Raw genomic sequence first — 14,599 nt, forward strand, 5'->3', positions numbered from 1 at the left:
AACCCCTGAGCTAGCATTTTTGTCAATGGCTGTTTTTCTCTTTATTTTACTTTACATAGAGGTACTAGAGAATGTTGCCCCCTTTCCCCTTTAGTGTTTGTTCTTTACCTAGAATCATTTTTTGAAGGAATACATTGGAATCCACTCATGTCAAGATTAAAACAAAATTCCCTAGAGGTTAACTTATCTGCCTATGCAGATGATGTGCTAATTTATATGTTCAACCCCTTGACCTCCCTGAATCCTTTCATACAGAAGACCACTTTAGACCATATTATTTCTGGATATAAACTTCATTTTTTCAAAACCGAAATGTTACTGTTACACTTCTCTTGTTATCAATAAATGTTCAATAATACTAATTTTACATGGTGGCACTCCAAAATTAAATATCTGGGTGTCTGATTCTCCACTAGCATATCTAACACACTTAGCCACAATTGTGCAATATTAAAATCTAGATTACAAACATTACTTTCCTCCTGGTCTCCCTTGAACTTTTCAGGGTGGGGCAGACTTGAAATTAAAATTATGAAAGGGCCACATGTTCTTTATACCATATCTATGCTAAGCATTAAGATCCCTAATTATTATTTTGCACAAATCGACTATATTTGTAGAACATTTTTACAAAATAAAAAACATCCTTGTATTACACTTTCTAAGCTTAAGCGGGCAAAAAATAAAAGTAGCGTATCCTTTCCTAATTTTAAGCTTTACCACTCTGCATTTCAAAACGTGCCTGCTCCACGCTGGATCACATTTGGCCAATCCTTATTGAATGTTTTTTCATTCAAAGATATCCGTCACATGCCCAATTGTACTTTCATATTCAAAAATCCCATTTGAAAATATTTGCATCATTTATTTCATACGTTATTTTCTACTAGTCTTGATTTTCACCAATGCTTTTTATCCTCATCATTTGGTATAATTAATTTCTTAAATTTCGCCATAAATATTTTTACTACAAGTACTGGAAGAAAAAGGGTATTATGTTTGTTCACCAATTAATAATAGACAATTCTATTGTTCATTTATCTCAATTACAAACACCATATCACTTACCTAATTTTTTTTTTTTTTATAAATCTTTTTATTAACACATGAACAAAAAATTAACAACACATCGGGTGCCATCACAGCCTTCTCGATACAAGGGTAACATTATCGCTTTCTCAGGATCAATCGCAGCAATATTTCACACCTAATTCATTTTTAAAGGAATACTAATTAATGTCTTCTGCTCTCCATTCCTTTTTTCTCATGCACCATCTCCCTCCTTCCTCTTTTCCACCTATTCCTCTGAAACTTTGTCCACCAAGACCCTATTCCCAAAACGACTTTATACATCAAATTTTTTTTGTCATATACTTATGTTAGAATTAAACGTTCTTGTAAATGACTACGGGAAGCAGATCTATTCATATAATTTACCGTACGTTTCTAGGACAGACTTTGGCTTAAGATATTCAATACCTTCAAAGCTGCTAGTATTACTCAATGCCTATTTTTTAAAGAAATTTACAATAGGGTTGTTAGTGCTCCAGAATGTATTTCTAAATTTGACTCATCAACAGATGGGTCAAATTTAGATCGGTCATTATATTGGTCATGCTCCACATGCACTGGTTCTCTAACATATTTGTTATTTTATGCTCTCATGTTAATACATTTTGAAACTCTATATACCGCTAACTTTCCCAAAATGTTTTCTTAGTTTCTTTAGCGGCTGGATTTGCCCATATTACTCCTAAATATTTGTTATTTGGTCTTTTTATTGCACTTGCTTTTAAAGTTACACTTTCTTGTTGGAAAGATGTTTCTAAGTTATGTACGTATGGTGGAATTTTATATGTGATGAACATAGAATTTATACTATTACTTCATTGATGTTACATCTATCTGAATCAAATCTGAATTACATTTAATTATGTTTTCCTCCACACACTCATCAACAACTTAATTGACTCTTTCTCTCTTCTTCTCCATCCGTCATCTCTGTTCTATTTCCCACTACCTTTTACTCCCCCTCTTACTCTTTTATCCCTTCTATTTCTTTTTATATAAAAATTACATTAATACAAGATTTTATCTTTTGAGATTGCAATACTTATTGATGTATGCATTTCCTCACAAATGATATTGTTTTGGTATTACTCTTTGAATCTTCAATAAAAAGATTTACAACAACAACAAAAAAAATATACTAAACCCAACTTGAAAGTCAGAAAAGCATTTTCAACTCACAAAATGGGCTTTGCAACCCCTTTCTAATCTGCAATTTGGAGGGGCATGAAAGAGGCATCCCCTTCTAATTGTGATTTAGAATGCGATGTATCCATGGTTATTCGCAAACCGTTTATAAGTGACCATCTTCCCAAAGGAGAAGAGTTTCTTGTCGGACAGCTTCCCCTTGCCAATTGTGTTGGGTGACCCCAGAGGGAGCCACCCCATATGTGGTCCCAAACAGGGGCAATTTTGAGACTGTAACACAGGGATGGTGGTCTGAAGGTCCTTGTAAGTCACCATCCCTGTGTTTGAACTGAATCACAAACAGTGACCTGCCAAGTTAATGATTATTAGGCAGGTTGTTCTGCGACCCCTGGCAACTAGAGATTTTGCAATGGGGCCTACTGGTGGACAGACTGCATTGCAAAATCAGAAATGGGTCGTAAAATGTTGGTGAGTAATTTTTGACCACTTTTTGAGACCTCTCCCTTTGTACATGGGGCCCTAAAAGCTTCCATTTGACCACGCAAAAAGAGACTTACAAAACTTCACAGCAGTGACACAGTAGTGTCAAAGTGTGGGAAAAGTCTACCAATGTGTTTATTTTCTTTAAGGCCGTTTTTTATCTCAAGAAGAACAATAACTACGTTGCTCAAAGAGTGAAATCATCTTTCAACAGCTACTTATTTAGGGGGCTCTGTTTAGCACCACATGTTGCTGAAAGATCAATTCAGATGTAAAACAAATAAACACAAAAATGAATACTTGCTGGCTGCTTATTGCCATATCGATGGGCTGAAAATGAAGTAAACAAACTGAACAAAGACAACATGCAAAACAGACTAAAACACGTACAAGCTCACCTCTGGAGCCATTATTGTACCTACATCAACTTTCCAAAGCTGCTTGATGAAGAAAAAGATTTATAAATATTTTCTTGTCTCTATGAAAAAATGCAGGATTGTTATATCACAGTTTACAATCAGAGATGTGAACATAAAATCTCCCATCTTAAGATAGTGAAGCACTTTGAAGGAGCAACAAAACGCCATATGGTTTAAAATGTAAATATTGGTTTCAGATAATTCTTAACAGATATTCTGGTGCATATATACAAAATAAAAAATAAACCACTTACAGCTGTGCACATCATGTAGCCCAAACCAAAATCAAAGCGGCATTGCTCATTCATGGAGTAATGAATTCCTGGCAGTTGAGGGAGGGATGGCCAATCATGATCAAATGGATCGTCTCGGAGGCAGTCGTAGGAGCTGCAAAAGACCAACATGTTGTACAATGAATGTGATACCTTGGCAGTTTTGGGGTTCTTTCACTTATTTAGCAAAGGTCTTACTAAATTTGTATTTGATCTCGTAAAGAACATAAGCTTCAGGTATTTTACAGTATATTTCTATTGGTTGAATAAGAAACAAGCTTTGGCAAAGTCAATTGGTCTCCCATGTGATACTAGGCACTGACATATTGGCTTTAAAAAAAATTAAATTATTACAAGATGACTGTTGTGCATGCACATGCAGCATGTCAAGGTCAACATTGGAGAGGTTACAGCAAGGAACCACGTAGAGCCCCATATAACCTCTCATTGCGTGCCATGGTTTAAGTTCAGCCTATCTAGCCAAAGGCAACTACTAAAAAATACCAACAGGAAATGGCTGAAAGGGGTTAACCAAAAGCTTGCGCTCTATATTCTTTTGTACTCTATTGTATTATATGTATGTATGTGCATGTATGTTTTACTGCACTGCTAACTTGAAGTTGCCAAAACACAATACAGCAGCATGGAGGCAACACCTAAAATCGTAGCTAATTTTAATAATATATTGACGATGTCTCTGAGGTCGATTCACAAAAAAGACCAGCTAAAATTCGGAAATCCAATGTAGCAGGTTTGCTCCTATATTTGTAGCACATGTTCGAACTTTTTGGAGATTTGTGGAATATTCACAGAATAGAGAGCACACATTACATTTTTTCCACACCTAAATTACAGCGAAACATCCACAAACTTTTGTCAAGCTTAGTGTGTTTATAGCCTGGTCCTAACTCGTGCTACGATTACCATTGCAAGAAATATGTTAGCTGTGTGCTGTAGTTTCCAAACTATTTGCTAGGGGAACATCAAGTTCACATTCTTTTGTTATGTTTTTACCTTTAATGAGGTTTGAAACGGTTTCACAAATAAACTAAAGACTGCAACAAAACACAGATGTAAACAAAAGCTGTCTTGCTAAATACTATCAGAGAACAAAGGCAAAAGGCTGACAGCGTCTTTATGGAAAAATATCTATAGCAGGTTGAATACAATTTAATGTTCAATAAACTAGAAATTGACATACATTATTCCCATGCTTTTGTTTAATGGTTTTAAAGTCAAGAGCCATTGGGTGGTCCAGATGGTGAAACAACAATGGATACAGAAGGGTTCCGAGGGGGATGTTTTGAGATGAAATAACACAAATACATTATTACTAATATCAGAATGTGATGCACACACTCAACTGTGTCACTTCAGATTGGGCTAAGCAGTGACCTATTGCACATTTGGACATACTCACTAATTCATATATGAGACAGCTGGTCACAGAAATGGAAGCTCAGATACCTATTTTCTTTTAAAAATGCCCCAACGAATCTCAATTCTGTTCAATCTATGGTAAACAATTAGGTAAGGAGTAACAGCTCATTCCAGCGGTGCAAATTTCCAATCCCACCCCACTGGGTCTTGTAAATTACATGACTTTGGTCACTGGGAGCCCTGTGGGTTTATCCATTAGCTAAAATCAGATGCGAGCCAACTGAGGGGTGCCTCGAAATTATGATTCTGCATTCAGAGAAGTCTACAAGATTTGGATCAGGGAAGGCTGCACAAAACACATTATAGCACAAGCTAAGAAGTAGCCACTTCAACATTTTGTGGTGGTCATTTTCTATATATGAATAAGTGTTGGGGGGACTGAAATGCACAATTCAGAAGGAGGAATAATGTGTGAAAAATGCCAAGGGCCAGATGTAGGTCGCCAAATACCGGTCGGTAACGGCCGATTTCGGCCGTTACCGACCGGTATTTGGCTTTTGAGATGTAGGTGGGTCTGAATTTACAAAATCGGTATATTTACCGATTCGGTAAATTTACCACTTCGGTATTTTACAGAATCGGTAAATATACAGATTCTGTAAATCCATATGTAGGTGACACTCCTAAGAGTGCCACAGGCCCATAAGAGTCGGCATTTTACCACCCAATCCTATTGGGTGGTAAAATACCGAATTCAGGTGTGCATGCACATCTGTACATGCACACCTGTGCCATGTGACACACAGACATGCCCTTAGGGCATGTATGTGTGCCACATGGCACACATGCCTGTACTTGGGGTGCTAGAGAGTGTCAAAGTGACACCCCCTGCATCCTTGCAGGATTCGGTATTTACCGAATCTGTAAATACCGAATCGGTATTTCACATTGATTCCTATGGGCTTCAAGGCCCATAGGAATCAATGTGAAATACCGAATCTGTATTTACAGATTCGGTAAATACCGACTCTTACATATTCGGTAATTTCTTACCTACATCTGCCTCCTTCCTATTTACCGACTCTTAAATACCGATTCGGTATGAGTCGGTATTTAAGAGTCGGTAAATAGGAATTACCTACATCTGGCCCCTAGTCACCGAATTACCAAGAACCTTTATTGACACAATCATTTGTCTTACTCTGCCTCTTTATTCAATAGTACGGCTGGGCCGAGTTCGCGGAGTTCTGCTATGAAAAACTCCGCTAAGTGCAAAAAAACTCTGCCACGCGCGGAGCTTCGCAAGTGGGGATGTGCGTTAGATAAAAGCTATTCGCTCTGATTGTCAGTGTCGGGTGTTTGTCCTCACCGTGCAATCATCGTGAACGGCACCATGCACAGTGCAAGCGGTCGCTGCTTTCTTTCCGTCGCTTGAGTAGACTTGGACTAGTTTGGACTGTACAAGCTACCAGATGTGTCAATTTGGGTATCTTTGTGTCTTTTTCAATATGCAAAATGGGCCAGTTTGATGTGTTTCTCGCTCATGTATTGTTTCTAGTCTGCTAAGGATCACTTGGGATATCCTCCTCCATGTCAGATGCAGTCCTCCGCTATAGCCATGTCCTCTTCAGCCAAGGTTTATCATATCGGTCCTTTTCCTCAGTCCAGCAGGCTAATAGGTGGAAGAACGGGTGGGCAAAAATCTCACTTTCTTTCTTCTCTTGGGGTTAACTCTCCTTTGTGGTGAACTCGTGTGGAGCAGCATGCATCCTCATCACTGCTCCCGTTGTGTGCATGCAAAGGCACCATGTTATTTTTCCTGCTTCATGCCTGGGTTAGTAACAGGTTGCCTTGGTCTCTTATTACCTGGTCAGCCCCTCTCCTATGTTGATTGAGTGCCTCAGTTTCTTCCCTGTTCAGTGCCCTGTACCTAGCCCCCACTTACCTTATATGAAGAGTGCACTGCTCTGTGTTCTCACTGTGCTTTGTGGGTGTTTACTTTTTCTCTTGCTTGCCTCAGCTCACACTGTTCTTCCTCGTCCTAACTAGTTTACCTCCTTCACTCTGAGCTATGCGATGTACTTTTTGGCCGGACTTCACCCTCAAACTCGCTCTCTGTTATTTCCTCAGCCACCTTGGCAAATCACTGTGCTTCCTGGGTGTGTACTTTTTCACTTGCTTGCCTCAGCTCACACCTTTCTTCCTCATTCCATCTAGTTTGCCTCCTTCACTCTCAGCTATGCGATGTTCTTTTTGGCCGGACTTCACCCTCAAACTCGCTCTTTGTTATTTCCTCAGCCACCTTGGCAAATCCTGTAGCCTCACCCTCATCTTCACCCCATATTGCTGTGTCACTGTCTAGAACTGCCACAAATCTTCCTGTCATTCATGCATGTTCACTCAAATCAGTGGGAGTGCATGTTCTCCATGCTTCTGAGGTTCTATGTGTTGGACGTGGTATACGGGGGTCAAACTTTTGGGGACTTTTTCAATGGACTTGGGTTGCGCTGGAATTGTCTTGGCATACTGGCCTGTTAGTTTCTCATGCTTAGACCTAACTGTGTGTCTTTCGGTGGGAGGCACGGCAGCTCCTATTATTAGTGGGTTGGAATATCCTAGTGCAGGAGCTGGCATGAGCACCTCCATTCCTGCATATGGTGGGTTATGTGCTGACACCTTGCTCGCTATCGGTAGTGGAGGGTTATCGACTTGGCCTCTTCGAAGATGTCCCATAACTCTAATAATGCCTCTTTATAGTCTCTCTTTTGATATGTGTATTTAGTTTGTACATGTGTTATCTTACGTTCAATTGCGTTAGTGCCAAAAGTTCCCTTCTTAGGCCAGGGAAATATATGTGCCTTCGTGGTTGCGTGACATTCTTGGTAAAAAATTGACGTTTCTTTGCCTGTATGGGGAACCTGGTTTCCATGTGTTTTAATGGGGAATCCAAGATAATTTTGGTAGTTCTGTGGCAAAAATATGACAACTCTTTTTGGGGAGTCTTTGTTTTGCTCTGATCATGGGTACAAATGTACGTGGTTTATGTTTATGAGCTCAGCGCTATATATAGATACATCAGCAATTCAATATGAACATTTAAAAAACACAGATGGCAATACATATGAAAGGTTGCGCACAGGTGAAAAAGCTACAATGAAATAGTATCTACACAATGTCAACGTTTTGCAAAATACAGTTTCCAATCAATAACAATACCCTCATTTGAAGTATAAAAACATAGGCATCAAAACATGAAACCTTAGGTCAGTATCTGCTTGATATCAACTATATACAATTTGAAATAATTAAACAGTGCAGTCGGGAGAACAGTTACAGGCGCAGGGTTTGAGGACTGTCTCAATTTACAATCGAAATGAGACTTTCTTATATACAGTTAATCATAAGTAATAAAGATTTCTGGCGCTCCTTGTATGGTGAGGCATGTAAGTTGCTACCTTTGGAGTCTACATTTATTGTCTAGTCTATAATACAGATGGGCCTCAACCTTGCGTGGACACAATGCGCCCAGTGAGTAACTTGTCTGGATATTCAGCATGGAGAGCATGTGATCACTCTATTTGCTGGGCTCTGATTGGCTATATGTTCCTAACCTATGTGGCATCTTACTTTATGGTGTTTTAGGAGCACATATCCAGTTCGGCCATGTGTGCTTTATTGAGGCCAATCTCCCTTGACCATTCCAGTGTTGCTGCACCTATCCGTGGGATTGATGTAAGGTTTCCTGTCCATGCGTTTGTCTGCTGGTTACGTGCCACCCCACCTGTGATCTATCAAATAATAACCTCGGGCCTAGGCCTCAGTGCTTGCCTAACAAAGTATTTGTGACCCAGGGTTGAAGTGGTGTTCACAACGTGTGAATTAGTGAATACAGGCATGATTTCTGTCATATAAATGAATGTATCGTTTTTTATGTCAGCATCAACTTTTTCCATGTTAACTGATACCTCATATTTAATCAATGTAACTTTGACTCAAGATGCAGATCGGTATTCTGCATTACTATTCATGAATTTTTGTATAATTAATTTTTTCGGGCATTGTCACTTTAGACACCATTGATCATATTAATACACTCCCAATGAATGTATACATAGGGCATAAATAAATATTGATTTCAGAATTGAAGAACCCCAATTTCAAATATTGCACTAATGCAGTAATCATTGCATGCATTGTTCAATATTATTATACATGATTAATGCTATGCCAATTCTAGGATTGGAGCCAGTATTTTAGTATATATTTTAATTCAGACCTTATGGTCTGTATTTGTATTTTAGCCAAAGATCTCAATGTAATTTAGATTTTCGATTTATTAATTTTTGTTCAGCCCTGAAGAAGTTCGGACAAAAAGTGAATGAAAAGTGATGATTGATCTCTGTTTGAGTATGAACATGGTGACTGATCAATGTTTGCTTTTTCTATTTTCTAACAAGAACATGGGTGCATTTGTATATATTATTAGGAGCAGAGAGCTACTGATGGCAAATGTTTGTGTGCTATGAAATACAATTTGATTTTACATTCTATTCATTGCCGTGTTTAGTTTCTTTACAGTAAGATGTGTTGTGGGATCCTCAGAGTTCAACCCCTTTTTATCAGACACACAAAAAGCAATGGGAGGAATGCTAGCAAATAGTATAATCACTGCCAATCACTTGGTGTAGCATTTCAACCCATCTTTTTTTTTGCCCACATGCCACTTCAAATTAGACCCAGCCATATGCACATCAGCTTTGGTCCAGTCCTAATAGGAACAGTCCTGCCAGAATTACCAAACCAGATCCTCTCTGAACTGGAATACAAGCAACCTAAGATCCTAAATAAGGAAGAAGCGAGAGACACAGGACCATGGAAATATCAACAACAAACTGCACCATGCACATGCCTGTATGCAGAAGCATGTATACTTCAGAGCATGGCAGTCTCCATCAACGATCTCAAAGTGTGAGAGAACGTTCTGTCATTCAGAGGCATTTATGTAAATAATCTAATCTCACCTCTGGGAAGTGGTCCCACTAAATAGTTATCTAGGAAGGGGTACATGTCACTGGGCAGGGTTACCTTGTTGAAAGCTCTACAATGTTAGTATCCACACTTTACAGGAAGCAAAGCAATTTCATGAGCGGGGAGCATGATCGACCATAAGCATATAACATGGAGCAAAATTCTACCTCTCTTCTTGGGTTACAATTTTGATGGCCCACATAAACAGAAGGTTCTGTTTAGCAATTCCTCTCAAGGCTATTCTGAGACTTGGCTAAGTCAAGAAAGAGAGAATGGAGGACATTGAGACAATAACAGCCTGAACCCACGGCCTGCTACAGAGAAGTGCAAGGGTCCTGACTACTGTTGCAGATTAGGATGCAGGTAGATTTTACCCATGAATGAAAATCAAAAGGAGAGAGCCAGTGTTAGGGAAGGGGGAAAAAGGACTTTTATCGAAACCTCCTAACTGTGAGGGCCGCAGGGCTCCCTTCTTATCCCCACGCTTTTTTACCATTACATAACCCCACTCACTGCCCTAATGCACTTGTACAGACTGTCCCTCATGAAGTATGCAATAGAAGAACTAACTCATTCTCAGCAGGCTCATCCAATACAATTTTAGAAATTGTCTATCAAAGGCATTTAAGTGGATGAAAAGCTCTCCCTGAAATGTAATTCAAACAAAACTGAACAGCTTATCATCAGCAGCCCTCCTCTACTTTGTGCTCCTGACTGGTGGCCCTCTAACCTTTGAATCCCCTCTACCTCAGGTAACTCAGTTTTCCCACACGTCATTTACCCAGAAACTAATTTCTATTACCCCCACATCCTCCTGTCCTTGTTTCATTCATCACTGATGAGGTGAATCCTCCTCCCAAGATAGAAAATAATATGAATGCAAGTAATGTTGCCCCTCCATAGAAGGCTGGATCCTAAATATTCTTTTTTCTGGCTTACAGAGAAATGGGTGAGAAGTATGTCATTTCCCGCTGCGTTGGGGCATTTGCTTGTGGTCACAGACTCTTGCAGGGCTTCAGTTTTTTTCTTTGATTCCAGTCTCTCTCTGTGCCTGCTAGGCTTTTAGAGAGAGGAGTGTTTATGAAAGAAGTGTTTATGAAAGAAGTGTTTGGTTGCCATTCAGAGCATCTAGTCTGTCTGGGATTGATTGGAGGCGGCTGAGGAGATTAGTGAAAACAGCATTGGTCTTCCCAGTTGTTTGACATGCATGAATACTTTCAAGATTGTGCATGTGCGGTGGTTTTCCTTTTTCTCTGCGTATATTCGGGGGAAGCTGAGTTAAATGGAAACTAAAAGAAGGAGTTATGTCCCCATAGAGCCTTTGAGCTTGTTTGGAAATCTTAAGCTGCCAATTGCTTTGCTTTAATATATATTGTCTGTGCATCTGGGTGCAGTAAAATGGGGAAGCATTCCTGGAAGACAAAGCATGTTGTTTCTACTTCCTCAACTGATTCGTCTTCCTCCCCTCCTCCACCCAAAAAGAGTGCTAAGGAAAATGAGGATGAATGGTTAAAGCGCTTGATAAAAGAAATCCTGTTTGAGATGAAATCTGATAAGGGTCCCACTCCAGACAAATATGAGAATTTGTGTTGAGTACTTCTTCAGATTCAGAGAAGGAGGGGTATGTTTCTGAAGAGCAGAAGGAAAATATATTGCAAATAATATGGTGCCTGGTGAGCTCTCCATGTGAAGGGTAACATGTTTTTTCAAGAGGAGGTTCTAGAGACTTCATCAAGCAATATCTTAAGGCATTTCCAGAATACCTCTCAGTTGGATTTTCCTGGTAACACCAATATCATGGCGGTATTGAAGATGGAGTAGAAAGATCCAGATAGATTATGCTGCCTCATTTCATGGCAGAACTGTACCCTCTAGCTGATATGCAGAAGACACTACCAGGTTACATTCCTATTGGCTCTTTTGTGGCTACTCTGTTGGGCACAAGTTCTCTGACTGAGGAGTATATCAAGAACAAAATGGATAAGAAAGTTGGTTTTGCACTTAACAAAAGTTATTCAGAGGGTCATTTGGTGCTTAGAGCTGGCAGTTATGAAACCTATGTCTCTCAGTCTTTGATATCAGACTTTAAAGATGTGTTTAAGTTTATAGAAGCTTCCCCTCACTGTTCTTTGCTGGAGAGTATTGAAACACAAAGAGAATACAAACCAGACATTTCTTTTGATGTTATCAGGGCAATGACTATCTAGTGGTGCTTGCCTATGGCTAAGCGCATTTTGGTGCTACAGGATTGGCGCACATATGTGGCTCAGAAAGCTGCAGCATTAAAACTGCCTTTTGAAGGTTCTCAGCTCTTTGGATCGATTGAGAAGAAAAACTCAATTCATTTTTATACAAAAGAAGCACTTTTCTTATTTCAAGCAGCCCTCCTCTGCTTTTAAATCACAAGAAGAGATCTTCTTTTAGTCAGCCCTCGCTTAGACAGCAGCAGTAACCAGAGGATAAGTTTAATCCAAAGAATGTTGGGGAAAAGAAGTCCAAGTCCCAAAGTATTCTGAGATCCTGACTATATGGTACCTGGCCAAGAGTAGATAGTTGAAGGCAGAATTCATCACTTTCTTCCAGTTTGGAAAGCATCTACCTCAGATGAATGGGTTCTCCAAATCATCAAAGAGGAATATGGGATAGAGTTTGTGAGTTTACCATTGAAGTCTGGAATAGGACCGACTTTGTGGCCATTGAAAAAGGAGAAATTACTTTTCCAGGAGATAGAGGAAGCTATTTCAATACTACCACAGGCAGGAAAAGGCAAGGGGTTTATTGGATAGTTTATCGGATGGAGAATTCAACAGGGGGCTTTTGGATACTGTTGAATCTGAAGACCCTCAACATATTTGTAAAGACTCTTCCATTTAATGTTGCAGAAGGTAATTCTGTTGGTGACCAAGGGGCACGTAATGAGCACTTTGGATCACCATGGTATATACTATCATGCCCCAATTTTTTTCACTCACCTGCAGTATCTATGCTTCTGTGTGTAGAGGAAATATTTTCAATTTGAGTCCTGCTACGCCTAAAGACAGCTCCGTGTTTTTACAAATATGGTAGCTCCGTTGTTAACCTCACTTCACCTACAGGAGTTAGGAACTTATCCTTATATAGATGTTTGGCTCCTGCATGCTCCATCATGGGATCAGCTACTTCAGGAGATGGTAGTGGTGTGCAACTGTGTTCAACTTCAAAGGTTTCTTCTGAATTCAGCAAGGTGGAAGATTCTCTTTTCCATGATTTTAACCATCATGGGAGCATGATTTTGCATAGACCTTAATAGAGTTTTCCTTCCAGAATAAAGAGATAACACTCTGAGGAAAATGGTGTCAAAAGCCATGCCGAACCATTTACTTCCAGTGAGATAGTGGCTGAAACCACAGGGACACATGGCTGTAGTGGTGTTCAAGCTACCAATGTCAAGATTACAGCTGAGGACACTATGGAATGATCTTCATTCTGTTCAGTTTATGACCTTTGACCTTCTCTTGTTTCCTCTATGCACGCCCTCCCCCCTACCAACCCACTCTGCAGATAAAATTCCACTCATTGATTCAGGAGTTATTGAGATTTTTTAAGGGTGTACACTGTTTTCTAAGGTGGGTGCTATATGAGCCGTTCTAGTGGTTTCGTGGTCGGTGAAGTCACAACCCCTTATAATGAACAAGAATATCTTTATAGGGAGAAGCAAGTCAGGCGTGAAAGAGTTTACAGGCTGACTTTGCAGCAATGCCTGCTACAGATTTAGTGATGAAAACCCCAGATTTGCCCTTTGTATTACTACGAAACTAGTAATAGTCATTCCAACTAGAAGCCATTTATTTTCAATTTATGGGGCCTTATTATTTATCAACATAGATGTAGCCGAAGTATACTACGTCAAATACAACAATACTTACTAGAACCTAGCTCTAATCAGAATAGTCCAGTGTCAGTGGCATAGTGTGCCATTCAATAAATTTGATCCAATTATCTTGATGTGCTCTACTGAACCATCAATTACTAAACAATGTCTGAATGCCATTGCTGGCACTGATACAGAAATACTGCTTTGCATTCTGTGGACACTCATCATGTCCATTCATGTGTCCATCACAGAACTGCAGTACATCCCAATTAAAACTGCAAGAAAAGCTATTGCTCAAAGCAGTCTAAAAAAATTACTATTCTTTGTCTTTGTAAAGAACAATATTTGTTCTACTCTGGACTGAAACAATCAGCAGCAAAACCAATTTTTTATCCAAGTTTTTCAGATCACATATCCTCTCTCTCTCTCTCTTTGTGTGGTCCTAAAACATTTCAAAATTTAAAATTTTTAAAGTATGCATTCAGTTTGTACCATCAGAATATTAAATCATCATGCATGCACAGATTAAAAAGGTGGGGATAGAGATGACTCCTGAGGGTCCCCATGCTCAAGGTTAACTTCAGATGCATTACATGGTAGGACAAAATAGATTGTTTTTACTCTAACAAACAGAGGGGAACAGGCCAAAGCTATAGCAACAATGCCTACTGCCCTCTGCCCACAAAAAAGACGTCACTGTTGATGATGTCAAACTGAGAGATCCAATAATATCTACAAGGTGACACACCATCACTGTCTGTTAGGCACGTCAGGTCATCAAGTAAAGCCAGCATTACTGACTCATTACTATGTGTCATGGTTTGTTATTTTATTATGTTGTTATGTCATATGTTATGTTGTGTTGTGCTATGTTGCATTATTTATTCATTATTTTCTATAGCGTGAACTAGACCCAAAGTTTGGGTGTCAGAGCGCTTTACATTTCAACC

General features: G+C 39.4%; 1 protein-coding gene across 1 annotated transcript in view; it reads right to left on the bottom strand.

Moving 5' to 3' along the window:
* The window catches only part of ADAMTS2 (ADAM metallopeptidase with thrombospondin type 1 motif 2), a 1,744,160-nt gene that overhangs the window by 606,061 nt on the left and 1,123,500 nt on the right, over positions 1-14,599 (bottom strand). The window contains exon 9 of the mRNA XM_078653324.1: positions 3,371-3,503. Coding sequence (XP_078509450.1) covers positions 3,371-3,503 — 133 coding nt within the window. The remainder of the gene's footprint in view (positions 1-3,370; positions 3,504-14,599) is intronic.

The sequence above is a fragment of the Lissotriton helveticus genome, chromosome 7 (assembly GCF_964261635.1).
Source record: "Lissotriton helveticus chromosome 7, aLisHel1.1, whole genome shotgun sequence".
Classification (NCBI taxonomy): Eukaryota; Metazoa; Chordata; class Amphibia; order Caudata; family Salamandridae; genus Lissotriton; species Lissotriton helveticus.